At 42.2% G+C, this 13,686-nt stretch overlaps 1 protein-coding gene across 7 annotated transcripts in view; it reads left to right on the forward strand.

Moving 5' to 3' along the window:
• Nucleotides 1-13,686, forward strand: part of RAPGEF4 (Rap guanine nucleotide exchange factor 4) — a 310,152-nt gene that overhangs the window by 228,147 nt on the left and 68,319 nt on the right. For all 7 annotated transcript variants that reach the window (XM_007965372.3, XM_007965373.3, XM_007965374.3 and 4 more), the window contains one exon: nt 13,160-13,244. In XM_007965372.3, coding sequence (XP_007963563.1) covers nt 13,160-13,244 — 85 coding nt within the window. The remainder of the gene's footprint in view (nt 1-13,159; nt 13,245-13,686) is intronic.

Consider the following 13,686-nt stretch of genomic DNA (forward strand, 5'->3'; position numbering starts at 1 on the left):
GAAATGTGGAGGCATGAGATGCATTGGCTTCATACTGACCAGGGCAGGACCTCCTGACTTTTAAACTTAGCACAGCTGCATTTTATAATAGTCACCACTGCCAGAGAGGTTGCAGAACTCTGATAATTACTGGGAAAGAAATAACACAATATTCTTTGATGAGAAGATTACTTTGAGAATTTGATTGTATAATGAAGATGTTGCTTTGAAAGGTACTTCCTATTGTTCTGAATCGGAGACTTGCTAGCAAAAAAAAAAAGTGTCACTTGTTTTGACAGGCTACTTAGAAAAATTCTCTGTTTATTACATTAACTGCAGCATTTTAACTGTCAAACTATGAAAGAATGTTCTGTAGTTTAAAAAACAGAATAGAGCTTCAGGGGAAATTTTTTGGCACACTCTTGTTGCTATTGGTATTGAAAAAAAAAAAACCACATACATTCTGCATGTGAAATTAGCTTTTTATGTGGTGGCAGACAGAGTGACTCACAATGCCTGTCCTGGTTTCGCAGGTGCAGACCTGGATGGCATTTGGGGGCAAGCACTACAGAAGATGACAGTTTGACGGTGCTGTTGTTGTAGCTCCCAGACAGGGCCATCAAACACAGAATGAGCTCTCAGAGCTTACTGTTTTGATTTTGCTTTGTTTATAAATCTAAAAACAAGAGGTTGCCCTATAGCAAGTAGATACAATGGGGACTCTTCCCAGTAGAAATGCACATTTTGGCTTTCTTTGAGCAGGTACTTTGGTTAGAGAAACATGCGTAAAAGGATCTGGAGTGACTACGTAAGCAGAGTATTGTAAACTTGAGGCCAACTGTAGGTAAAAAAGAGGCTTCAAGGAGACAGGATGCTCTGCTGTAGAAGCCTTCAAACCACTCCTTCCAATTAAAGTGAGATATAGGCTCCAATGTTCAGGATGGTCTATCAGAGACCAGCCTAAAGGTGGGAGGGCGATTAAGTAGATACTATTCCCCAAATCAAAATTTAGGTCTGTAGTTCTGAAAAGGCATAACAGCCTAGAAGCCTAAGTAAGTTGAGAAAGAGGTAAGTCATTTGGGCCCAAGCAGAGAGAAATGTGTGTGTGTGTGTGTGTGTGTGTGTGTGTGTGTGTGTGTGTGTGTATGTGTAACATTAAGAGAAATTTTGGAAGTTGGGGAATCTTCCAACTGGGTCAGAAACACAGAAACTTGAGTTTGTTTATTTTATGTGATAAATTAATATTTCAGGTGCCCTTGGGATTTTTCCCATCTTCCCAGGTTTTTTTGAAACTTTGTAAACATTGGAATTGGGCTGGCAGTTTCTTCTTTTGACTCTTTCTGCTGGAATAAGAGCTCCCAGAGATGGGAAAGTGAAAAGTAAGGAATCTAATTTTAGGAGACAGACATTCCAGCTCTACATGCACGTACACACATACCCCCCGCTTCTTTTTTTTTTTTTTTTTTTTTTGATCTGCTAATCTTTGGAGCTACTACTTAATTTTACTTTAACAGAGAGAAAACAGGCTTAGTTAGTCAAGAATTGCCAGTATCATTGTTGTCTTGAAGAGACCATCTGAGTACCTTGCTCCTGAAAACTGAGAGCATGTTCAAAGGTCCTGGAAATGGGTTTTGTTTGTTTGTTTGTTTTTTTACTGTCCATACTCTGCTAAGGCGTTAAGAAATATGGAAACACATTGGCTTCATATCAAACATATGCTATAGGGCGTAAAGTTGAAAGGCAACAATTTAAGGTGGATTAAATGACATAAAGGCAAAATACTGTGGCGGGGGAGGGTATTGTTTATCCCTTAATTGGCTGCCTGCCCTAATGCAAGGCTGTCCTGCAGAGGCTGGGTGGAGACTACCCCGCTGCTATTCCATTCCACACACTTGTTCTAGAGGGCGCGTGAGAGCCTGTGTATTGTGTCTTAATTAGCAGTGCCTGTTTTAGTAGGATCTTTATTTGTCTAAACTCTTTTCCAGGGTGTGGAATTTAAAATCCTGGTAATTATAGAGGGATTTGTTTCTTCAGGGGATTCCAGATTAGCAAGCCTAAAATTGGTGGTGGTTAGGGTTTTGATTTCTGCTCAAATGTGTCAAGAGAATGTCCACAGTTACGAAGTTCATCTCAAATGCTAATCAGATGAGAAGAAAAGCACGACCGAAAGAACCCAGGCTTCTGAAGTAAGACAGTCACTGTGAATCCTTCCTTCACTGCATGGCGACCTTCGCCTTGGTCATTGCTTGAAAGATTTCAGCGTCACCAGTGAAAGCTTGTAGAATTTACCTGAATAAATGATTGCATTAAGTGGGTCATTTCTCTGCCTGTCCCCATAAAAGCAATTTATTCTTATTCCTCATATCCACACGGCCAGAAACCAACCATTGGATTGCTACCTTTCTGATTCAGATTCAGGAGAGGGGAGGATGAACTTAGCGGCTCATCTACAGTTTAGGGTTTATTATAAGATTGCCTCAAGGTTTTAATGACTTTTTATTGTTAAAGTCGATCTCTTTATTGGAGAAAATTTGGAAACCACTGACAAGAGTTAAAAAAGAAGAAATAACACCAGCAATCACGTCTCAGTTCATTACTGGTAACATTTCAGTGCCTATCCCACTGGTTATTTTTTAATTCCTAACTTTTTACACTTAATAACGTATCATAGCATTCTCTCTTAAAGTTAAATATCCTTTAAGGATGGAGCTTTTAAATAGTGTATTCTCTGAATGGTTCTTTAATGCATTCAGTATGTGATCGTTGGATGTTTAGGTTGTTTCTCAATCCCCTTCTATTTTTCTTTTTTTTTTTTTTTTGAGACAGGTCTCGCTCTGTCACCCAGGCTGGAGTGCAGTGGGGTGATCTCAGTTCACTGCAATCTCCACCTCCTGAGCTCAAGTGGTCCTCCCATCTCAGCCTCCCAAGTAGCTGGGACTATAGGCGCATGCCACCATGCCTGGCTAATTTTTTAGTTTTTTGTAGAGACAAGGTTTCACTATATTGCCTAGGCTGGTCTTGAACTCCCAGGTTCAAGCGATCCTCCCACCTTAGCCTCCCAAAGTGCTGGGATTATAGGCATGAGTCACTGGTCTCAGAACCTTTCTTCTTAAGAGCAGCAAAAAAATAATATTTTAATACTGTTCTTCCCAGAACAAAGGAAGAGCTCCTAGCCAGACAGGGGCACAGGTGGGGAAGAAAGATGCTGGGAAAGTTCACGCAGGGGACTGTAAATTGTTTCACACTGAGGGAGTGACCGGACAGGAACACTAGGAGATACGGCTGGAGAGTTAGGCTGAGGTCAGTGGGGGCATCTGCCATGCTCTCTGTGTATGTTGGATATTTTATAGTCATTTGGGGCACCACTGAAGAGTTTTAGAGGGAGTTGTGGTGTGATCAGATTTGTAGTAGGTTGATTTCTCTGCTATCTCCAGAGAGTAGACTGGAGGAGCCAACTAAAGACAGAAAGCCAAATACTGAGTTTTATGAGATTGTATTTGTTGTAGTTTGAAATGACAGCCTTTGAGATACATGCATTTGACCCAACAGTCTTGTAAATAAAGTGAAAATGCTACTGAGCACAAGAGCTCTGGGTTCTAGTCTTACCAGTTTACCATTATATCATCTAACATCTTCAGATTACAAGTCTCTTAAGGTATAAAAGGAGTTCAATAATACCTGCTTGCCCTCTCCCTACTTCACAATAGATTGGAAATGAAAACACAAGTGCCAACTGAATTTAATTATAGCCACCATTTATTGGGCATATGTGTGCTAGACACCGTGCTAAACAATTACTTAATTCCTTCAACAAAACTCTGAGGTAGTTACTTAATATTACTCCCATTTTATGGACAAGGAAACAGAGGCTTAGGCTGAGTCACTTGCCTTTGGTTATCCACAAAGCACTAGACTCAGGCTTCGACTCAGGTCTGCCTGACTCTTGAGCCTGTGCTCTTTACTGTGCTCTACCACCTGCCATGGTTCAAAGGGGCTTCAGAATGGACTCATGGGTTTATGCTTTGAGCACTGGAAAGGAAAGATGTCATGGAAATTCAATTTAAAATAATTCTTACAAGGCTGGGTGCGACTTGTAAGAATTGTGACTCACACCTATAATACTAACACTTTGGGAGGCTGAGGCACCCAGATCGCTTGAACCCAGGAGTTCAAGACCAGCCTGGGCAACATGATGAAACCCCATCTCTACAAAAAATACAAAAATCAGCCAGGCGTAATGGTGCATGCCTGTAATCACAGCTCTCAGGAGGCTGAGGTGGGAGAATCACCTGAGCCTGGAAAGTGGAGGCTGCAGTGAGCTGTGATCATGTCACTGCTCTCCAGCCTCGGAAACAGAGCGAGACTCTGTCTCAAAAAAAAAAAAAAAATGATTATAGACTAATCTAATTTCATTAAATTATTACCATATAGACCAGAATGGAGTGCACCATCTACTGTTGAAAAAAGTCCTCTAGCATGGCAGATTCCCAGGTGTGCTATTAATCCATAATGGGTTAAGATGATGATGAAGATTATTCTTTCCTGAGAGAGTTACATGCTGCTAGAACCTATAATTCTTTTATTTTTATCTTATGTCCTGAGTTTTATTGTGTATTGTCAGGAGCAGAATCCAATGGGCCATATGGGTCTAAAGTTTTAAAATCCATTGTCAAACTGATTGCACAGAAATGAAGTGCTTTATAGTTTTAATTGCCATATGATTAGGGTCGCCAGGTTAAATACAGGATGCCCGGTTAAATTGGAATTTCAGTGAATAACAATGTTCTGATATAAGTATATTTCATGCAATATTTTTATTTGCCAAATCTGGCACCCAACTTATAATTAATCTGCCTCTCTTCACAGCTCCTTTGAAGAGTTGCTGGAAAATTTAGTCTAAAGATCACATAAAAAACACTGAAAACCCACAGCTCTGGAAAGAGTCAACTTACTCCACAGTAACTCTCTAGCCAGAACCACAAACAAAACTTAATCACTAATATTTGAATACCACTATATAGTTTATATAGTGATCTCACATCCCTCCCCTCTTTGAATCACTAAAAAGCTCCGTGAATTAAGTATGGCTCATGATAATCCACTATGTCCTGACAAAGAAGTTGAACTTAGTCAATACCAAGTGCCTTTCTCAACATCACGCAGCAGTATATGTGGCTGAACTAGGAACTGATCCACATCTTACTCCCAGTCCAATTTTATTTCTTCCTTTTTTCTTTCATTGACAATATTATTTCCTCTCTACTAGGTTGCCTCAAGTGTGTCCTCACTAGTGAATTTACTGAACAAGCAGTGAAATATCTACAAAATATGGATAATCTATGTCCCTGATTAATTAAGAATTGACATTTTGCAAGGAAAAAGTAACAATGCATTCATATAACACCTCAAAAAACATTTGTATTTTCCATCTCACATGTATATTTCATCCTCAAAGGCAAGCGGTTATACTGTCTGACTCCATCCAAATTTATTTGTTCTTCTCAACTTGCTGCTTAGGTGTTTTAAAGGAAAATATTTGTACTTGTACCTTTTAAAAGGTTTAATGTTAAACTCCTTGAGTGTCCTTGTAGTAAACACTTTTGCTGGAAGAATGTTGGGCATATTCAGTTTCTAAACATGATCAAACCACATTGTCCTAAAAACACTTAGCCCTCAGAAGCCATGAATTATGGAACCCTTACCCCATGCCCTGACAGTGATGACTTCATTTCTCACAAATATTCATAAAGCTTTTGCTTGTTATTGTAGTGGTAGACTGTATTCATTTCTAACTTCACAAAGCAGGAAAGGATCCCTGTGTACACAAGCTCTGCTATTAGGACTAGAAAAGGAACTTAAAATGTCCTTTCTGGGGTTAAAGATAAGGTGTGGGGGTGGTGGCATGGCAGGGAGCTGAGCAATCGGAGCTGGGTAGGACACTTTAAATGTGCAGTCACCAGGTTCCTGGAATGTCTCATTGACACTTAAGAAGCAGGGGTCCTGAGAGGTGAGGCAAAGAAAAAACATGCTTTGCTGGTTTTGCTAGACAAAGGAAGTGCAAAACTGCACTAAACTTTCCTTTAAGGGAGGTGGAAGAAGTGAGACCTTAAGAAGATCTTAGCAGTGTTGGAAAGTGGTCCAAGCTTCAGAAAGGACTTAAAAGTCAGAGATTCAGGTGGATTGAGATGAAGCGTTGCATCAAAAATAAAGCACCCCCACCCCCCCCACACACACAAAAGAGCATTTTTTTTAAAAAAAAAAAAAACCTCAAAGCTTGACCATGGCTTATGTAGATACTTAATGACATTGATTTCTCCGGTGCTTTTCCCCTTGTACCAAGGTCTGCCAGGCGACAGGTCTAGAGGACTGGGTTATTTGCTTTCTTACCTGCATGTTTTACCATGGGCCATGCCAATGTGCTGCTTGGTGGCTGGATGAATCCCTCATTTTATCCACGTTCCAATAACTGAGGAGCTCTGTCTCTGACCTTGATAAATTCCTTGATAAGACTATATTTACCAGCAGCTTCCAATATCACCTGAGCCCTCCCATCCTTTAATGTATAAACTGCTTCCCTATCCATCCCCATTTATTATCTTGTCTGTAACTAGACATTGCTGCCAGAATGCATCCCCTGCAGAAACTAGGCCTTTCCACAGCGGGATCCGACAAATCCACATCAATGTGGCACCACGCAGATTTGTAAAGAAGCAGGGATGCCTAATATCTCTCCCTGTGACATCTGGAGAAGGACAAGTAAAGACCAGGTACATTCACCGGCTGCCACTCAGAGCAGCCAGAGAGTCAATTCACTTCCCCAGCCTTGTAGGTTACTCTTATGAAGGTGCATGGGAGTTCTCTCCTCCTGCTCGGGCAGTGTTCCCTTTACTCTTGAAAGCCAAATTGCCTTCAGTCCTTGGGACCCTTTCATTACTGTTTGAACAGTCTGGGGGCTGATTTGCAGGATCTCTTCTCCATTTTTTTCCCCTGTCACCCCCGTAAAGACCAAAGCAGGAAAGGTGCTTAATGCCAGTGTGCCAAGAGAAACCCGCTTTTAAAATGCGACTTTGTTCCGTGATTGTGGTGGGGAGCGCTCAGTTTTAGATGTGATCGGGTGCTCTTTGAGGGGTGGGGTGGATCGGGGGAGAACCTTTGTCTGATGTGAGAGTAGAGAGGTGAGCCTTTTCTGAGACACTAGATGGCACAGCAGCTCCGAGCTGGCGGCCTCCGAGAGGCTGGGCTGGTTTCTGTTACTGCCGCCGCGAACACTGAGACTCCCCTAGGGTGGGATGGGGCTCCATTTTGATGCACTTTGGTGGGCACAGGTTGACCAGACTGACTTTTGCTCCACCTGGCCTCCTCCCTGGGACTCACCTCAACTTCCAATCCTAATGACATGTTGAGGGCCCTGAGGGACAGTGTCCTGGCTCACAGCAAATCTCTCATGAGTGCTTTTGTTGCCTTGCTAGCTGTGAATGTACTCATTTTTTAAAGTAAGTCTCTTCACACCTGGCAGTCCTGACTCCTCTCACCTCATTAAAACATTGGCTGTAAACAGGACCAAAAAGTTCTTCGCTGCCTGGGTGGATTGCCAAATGATAGTCGCTTGCCCTGTGATTATTGTGACCACCTCAGACCACAGGGTTGGGGTTTTGTTCTTGTCGTGTTTCTCTTTTTTTCTTTGCAGCTTGAATGTTGTTTAGGATTCAAAAACTAAACTGTGTTTAGGCTTCGTTCCCTCTAGTCTCGAACAGCTGCCGTGGACCTCTCTGAGGCATCCAGGGAGTCCCCATGGAAGCCTCTCTTTCTCTGCCTGGGTTATTGATGAATGAAAGACCAGGAGGTAAAGCAGGCTGCCCATGTGGGCTTCTGTGCAGATAGGTGGTCGCACCCCCACAGAGCTTCCCCTGGAAGTGCTGGAGGCTGGCCCTGCAAGGAGGCAGGTTTCCTGGCAGGCTTCACTTTGGGAGAGGTACCTGGGGAGCAGGCAGGCTCACACCATCCCCTTCCCTCTCACTAGTTGCCAAAATAGCAAGGATTTCCTGGGAACAGAGCCCTTCCCTGCTCTTCCTGGGAGAGCTGCCTCCTTTTCCTACTGCGTCACCTGGAAGAGCCTGGGGTTTTCACACCCTCTGTTCTGCTTCTCCCGGGCTCCAGTGCTCACCCTCAGTCCTCCTGGGGCATTTGTTTTACAGAGCAGGTCTCAAGGTCTTGCCTGGCAGTAAATCTGCCCCGTCCACTGCTGAGTGTGACGGGCGTGGGAGGGTAGGGGCCTGACCAAGTTGTGGGGCCCTTTGATCAACCCCTCTGAGACCACCCTCTCCTGCCCTCTGGCTGATTGACGCACAGCTGTCTTATCAGTGATGCTGTGTTACTCCTGTGACGGTTTTCTTCCGTGAGGGTTGAGCTGCGGCTGCTTCCAGTCTTCTTTCTCAGACATTCTTTTCTCATTTGCTCTCTATTATCCAGGGATTCCTCAAACTTTCTGGTCTGCTGATAGTTCATCGTTTGTGCTGGTGGTGTTGCTCATTTGTTTTCCAGTGTCATTTTGCATGTTAAAATATCTTTTCTGCCAAACTTTTAGCATGGCAGACAAAAATCTGGCTAAAATGAAGAGATTAGCAAGGTGCTGCTTTTTGGTCTTGAATGGTACTTCCATTTAAAGCCCCGCTGATCTCAACATAGGTACTGAGTACCTTTAACTGGTCTAAGATGGGAATTTGTTTTTCACAAACAGATGAGTAAATCTATAATCCTAAGAAAAAATAGACCTTTTTTATTATTTTACAGAATTTGGAGTAAGAGGTGAGGTCCATCATTTTCACATCTCCTCCCTCTATTAATAATTATAGTTAATTAATAATTAACTATTTGCCATGAAATAAATGTGCCCTGTATCAAAAGCGAGTTGTGCCATGGATGCCTTGCCTTACTTAACCTCAGTGGGAAGGACAACAAAGCATAAGGACACATCTCCCTCAGGCCACAAAAGAACTGCTCCATAGCACCATTGCCATCTCCCTTGAGCAGGCCCTAAATTCAGCATGAATCGTGAAAACTCATGTGTTCATTCATCCGATGAGCCATATTAAACACCCACCCTGATAACAAGACCACCCTACATTTGTACTATATTTTCAGTATATGCAAAGCTTCATGTCTATTGTTACCTCATTTGACCTTTATGACAATCCTGTGTATTAGTCCCATTTTACAGATGCAGAAACAAGTCATCAGATCAGTTGGGCAACTAGGAAGTTCATGATTTAGATCTCAAATTCAGTTTCTGCTTCCAATCTAGTGCCTTTGCACTACCAGATACTGCTTCTCTTGAGAACAGTCTAGAGTATGGATATTTAAGCAAATAACGTTCATGACAGTATGTTGTAATTACCACAGCAGTAAGACCACGTGCCACGGAGGAATAAATGTTAGAGAGTGGCCTAGCATGGCGGCTGATGCCTGTAATCCCAGCACTTTGGGAAGCTGAGGTGGGTGGATCACCTGAGGTCAGAAGTTGAGAGACCAGCCTGGCCAACATGCTGAAACCCCGTCTCTACCAAAAAATACAAAAATTAGCCAGACGTGGTGGCATGTGCCTGTACTCCCAGCTACTCAGGAGGCTGAGGCAGGAGAATCCTTAAACCCGGGAGGCAGAGCTTGCAGTGAGCCAAGATCATGCCACTGCACTCCAGCCTGGGCAACACAGGTTAGAGAGCCAGTTTTACTTAGGAAAGATGACACTGAGCTGGGCTTGAGGCAGAACAAAAGTATTTTAAGCAAAGAGAGGAGCATGCAAATAGTCCTGCAGGCATGAATAAGCTTCGTGTGTTCGAGAAATGGAGAGATGCCTGGGATAGCTGGAGAGAGAGTGTAGCTATCAGGGAAGATGTGAAGAGAGGGGAGATAGATGAGTCTGGAGAAGGAAGTTAAGATCTGGTTTCCAGGAGCCTTGTGTGGTGATGAGGGAGCACTTCTAGATAGATTAAGCTGCTGGTCCTTGTGAGTTATCTAGGAAGAGATGGCCAGGAAGCCCTTGGAACTCAGGAAGGAGGGCTGTTTGGAGACCAAGATTTAGGTCTTGTCATTATCTAGATGGAAATTGAGGGTTTTTCCTAGGGAGAGAAGGTAGAACAAAGCTTTGGGGGCTGAATACAATACAAGGGATGGACAAAAGAACAACAAACCAAAAAGACATTGAGAAGAAATGTTCAGTAAAGCACAAAGGGATCCAAGCGGGAGGAGTGTGGGGAGAGGCGAGAGCTTCAGGCATGCTCAGTGGTGGAGGGCAGCGGTTAAAGTGAGCATGGTTCATCTTTACCTCTCTTCTTCTACAGTTTGTGCAGGTCCTAAGACTAGCTATCACGGCTAAAAGGTCAGCCTTGAACCATGATGTCAAATTTTTATTGAGGGTCTGACAGTTCTTCATCCTGTTTGAAATCTCAGATGCAGTATTATTAATATATTGAGATATGTAGATCCAACAGGCATCATTATGTATGTGTGTATAGGGGTGGGGTCTCACTGTGTTGCCCACGCTGGTCTCAAACTGACCTGAAGTGATCCTCCTGCCTCAGTCCCCCAAAGTGCTGGGACTACAGGTGTGTTCCAGCACACCCAGGCAGGACAGCATTTTTAAAAAAGAAATCCATAAAAGTTAAGTAATACAGATCTTATGTTTATATTATATAAACACTTTTCCTAACGTCATAGAGATCTGCTCCCAAAATTACAACTTTGAATATATCCAGATTTTAGAGCAGAATTCTAAGCCTTTCTTTTCCCAGCTGAGCTTTTCTCCTCTCACCGTAACAGCCCACCCCATGGAGGTGCGAATGAGACTTGGTGACTGCTTTCTCTTTTAGCCAAGCTTCTAGGAGGGTTCCCTGTTATTTGCCACTGATGTCAAGTAGCAAGAACAGCAGGGCTGCTCCTTGTGCTGAAGATCCATAATCCTATTATGCCTACCTTGAGACTTTCGCATTAGCTGCCCCTATAGTAGTAGATGGATGAAGGTGACTCGATTGACTTTTAAATCCCCAAGGTTCCCAGTTTCAAAATCCCCATGTCCAAGTCAAGTAGTAGATGAGGCCTCTGGCAGAGAAGGCCTGGCTCCTTTGGAGCCCCTGTGGCCACAGCTTTTCTTCAGTGTTTTAATGAGTCCCATACTTTCTGGATTCCACCACGAGCATGAGATTGGTGTGCAGTTGTGTCCCTCAGTGGTGACCCTTAGCAGGAGGTGAACCTGGCTAGCATCTCCCAGGTCATGGATTTAGTATCTGTCTTTATACAGTCAGGATTAGGAAGATAGTCCCTGTTGATTCTGGAAGAGAACATTATAATATCTTTTGTTCATGTTAAGGCTGTCCTTGGGAAGGTATCATGCAAAGTATGCAGAATTTTCTTCCTCCAATTAGACTCCACTAAATCTGTTATCTTCCCCATGTTAGAATATGGTTGCAAAATTATTTAATCCCATTAACTATTTTAGAATATTCATAATTGAGTTTTGATTACTAAGAGTACTTATCTAATAATCAACTAAGTTTCAGATGTACTCTAGTAGACCAAATGTCATAGTGTATTTGTAAGTTTGTTTAACTGCTTCTGCAAAGGTCTGAGTTTTGAATATCACTTTGCTGGGGTTTTTTTCACTTACACAAATAAATATGTAGACACCTCTATGGTTGCTGCTTCTGTTAGCTCTCACATCTCTCTCAGAAAGATATTGTCCCCACTTTTCATATGAGGCTAAGACTTTGATGTCACATGGCTCGTGAGTGGTTGCACTGATTTTATACTTGATTTTCAGACCCTAGATCCAGTGCTGTGTTCAGTACACCAATACTCCTCTAATTTATTTGACCAAGGAACACCTTACAAATGATAATGTCGTGATGGTACATCATCAGTAGCTCATCAAGGGTTTAATGTTTAATTAGTACAGTAACATTGGATAATATAAATTGTTAAAATGTTAGGACAAAATGCACAAAATAGACCGATGATTATGTAATAGATAACATTCATAACTGCAGCAATTAGTTGAGAGTAAACACTGCCTATCCATCAATATATAGATTGTCTCTCAGTTGACTCCCTAGAACTCTCAGAATTAATAACCCATTAGTTTGTTTTCAAGTTTCAGAAACATATTAGTTAGGATTCTTTATTTTGCAGAAAGCAACAAAAAATTCAAGTTACTGACCCGTTGTATCTCCTACCCATTAATACAACTAAACGCTATGAATGATTTCAAAATAATTATAGATACAAAAAATGATTAGGAATCTATTCCTAATCTTCCAGTGCCAGTCTTCCAATGCCAAAAATGTCTACAACACCCCCAGACCCCACACATGTCCTACATTCTAATAATTCAAGAAGAAGGAAGTGGTTTCAACTTTCACAGATTATATACTGAGGTCCTTAAATGCATGTTATTGGATACTAGTTTTATAATAAATTTTAGAATAAAAATGCTTTACGTAACTGATTAACATCTCATGGACAGTGGTGGTTTTTGTAACAGTTTGGGAATGTGGACATATACCTCCCTTCTTGCCTTCTCTTACTAATCCCAGATGCTACCATTTGCCTTCTCTTCATCTCATGCCCTTATCTCCTCAGGGCTAGAAAAGAAAACATTGAGTCTGCATACATCCTATGTTTGAGTCCTTCAGAAAAAACACATTATATAACCCCAAATAATAGTGACAGCGGCATTATTATTCTGCTAAGCTCAGATAGCACACAGGATCTCAAGGAATTTAGGTCAGTTGTCAAGTTGATTACACCAATTGTTTCTAGTGGTGGTAAAAGACAAGTTTTGCCATTACTGATTAAGGTGGTATGTAAAGCAGTTTTTTAGCTCAATCATCTACAAAGTGAGAGGTGAGTTGGCTGACTGCCGTGTGAGTGGAGGTGCTCTTTCCTCTGAGATCAGAAAAGAAGGGATCCTGTGGACTTCGGCTTTCTCCCATATCCTTTCATCAAGGAACACATTTATTTCAAAAATCCCTTTAGGGGTTATATTGGTGCAGCCTTTCCCTCCGCCAATATCTTTTTATGCAGAAGAAATCCCTGAGCATGTTACTGATGCCTGGATCCGTTTCCATATTTGAAGCCCTAGTGATGCCCTTTTTCCATATTTCCTTTTTTTTTTTTTAAATCTTTGTAGACCTGGCCAGAGGACTGTGGATGACCTGGAGATTATCTATGAGGAACTTCTTCATATTAAAGCCTTATCCCATCTTTCTACCACAGTAAGTTGTCTCTTAGTTTAGCATGGTTGGAGCACTTTGCAATAAATGCACTGTTAGGACAGAGGAGAGTATTATGGTGTTGTAGGGGGAAAGAATGTCTGATTTTCACCTCATAAATCAGCTCTACTCTCTTATGAGATGCTGAGGAAGTTACACCCAAGAACAATCACTGAAAGGGAATCAAGTGTTATCTCATTATTGATAGTTGACCCTGTGCCCTAAACCCCAGAGCAGCCTGATGTGAGTGGGGTTGGAACATGTGCTTCCTCCCTGTGAATGTGAATTTCTAACCTGCACACTCAGATAAGAGAGCTAAGCCTGGGAGGGACTCTGAATCCTGCCATGATATGCAGCCAGAGGGCGGACAGAGAGAAATCTAGACGACTTGTCTTGGCTTATGGGGCCAGCTCCACCAGGGTTTGCGGCCTTCTTGAGAATGGAA

The sequence above is a fragment of the Chlorocebus sabaeus genome, chromosome 10 (assembly GCF_047675955.1).
Source record: "Chlorocebus sabaeus isolate Y175 chromosome 10, mChlSab1.0.hap1, whole genome shotgun sequence".
Lineage (NCBI taxonomy): Eukaryota > Metazoa > Chordata > Mammalia > Primates > Cercopithecidae > Chlorocebus > Chlorocebus sabaeus.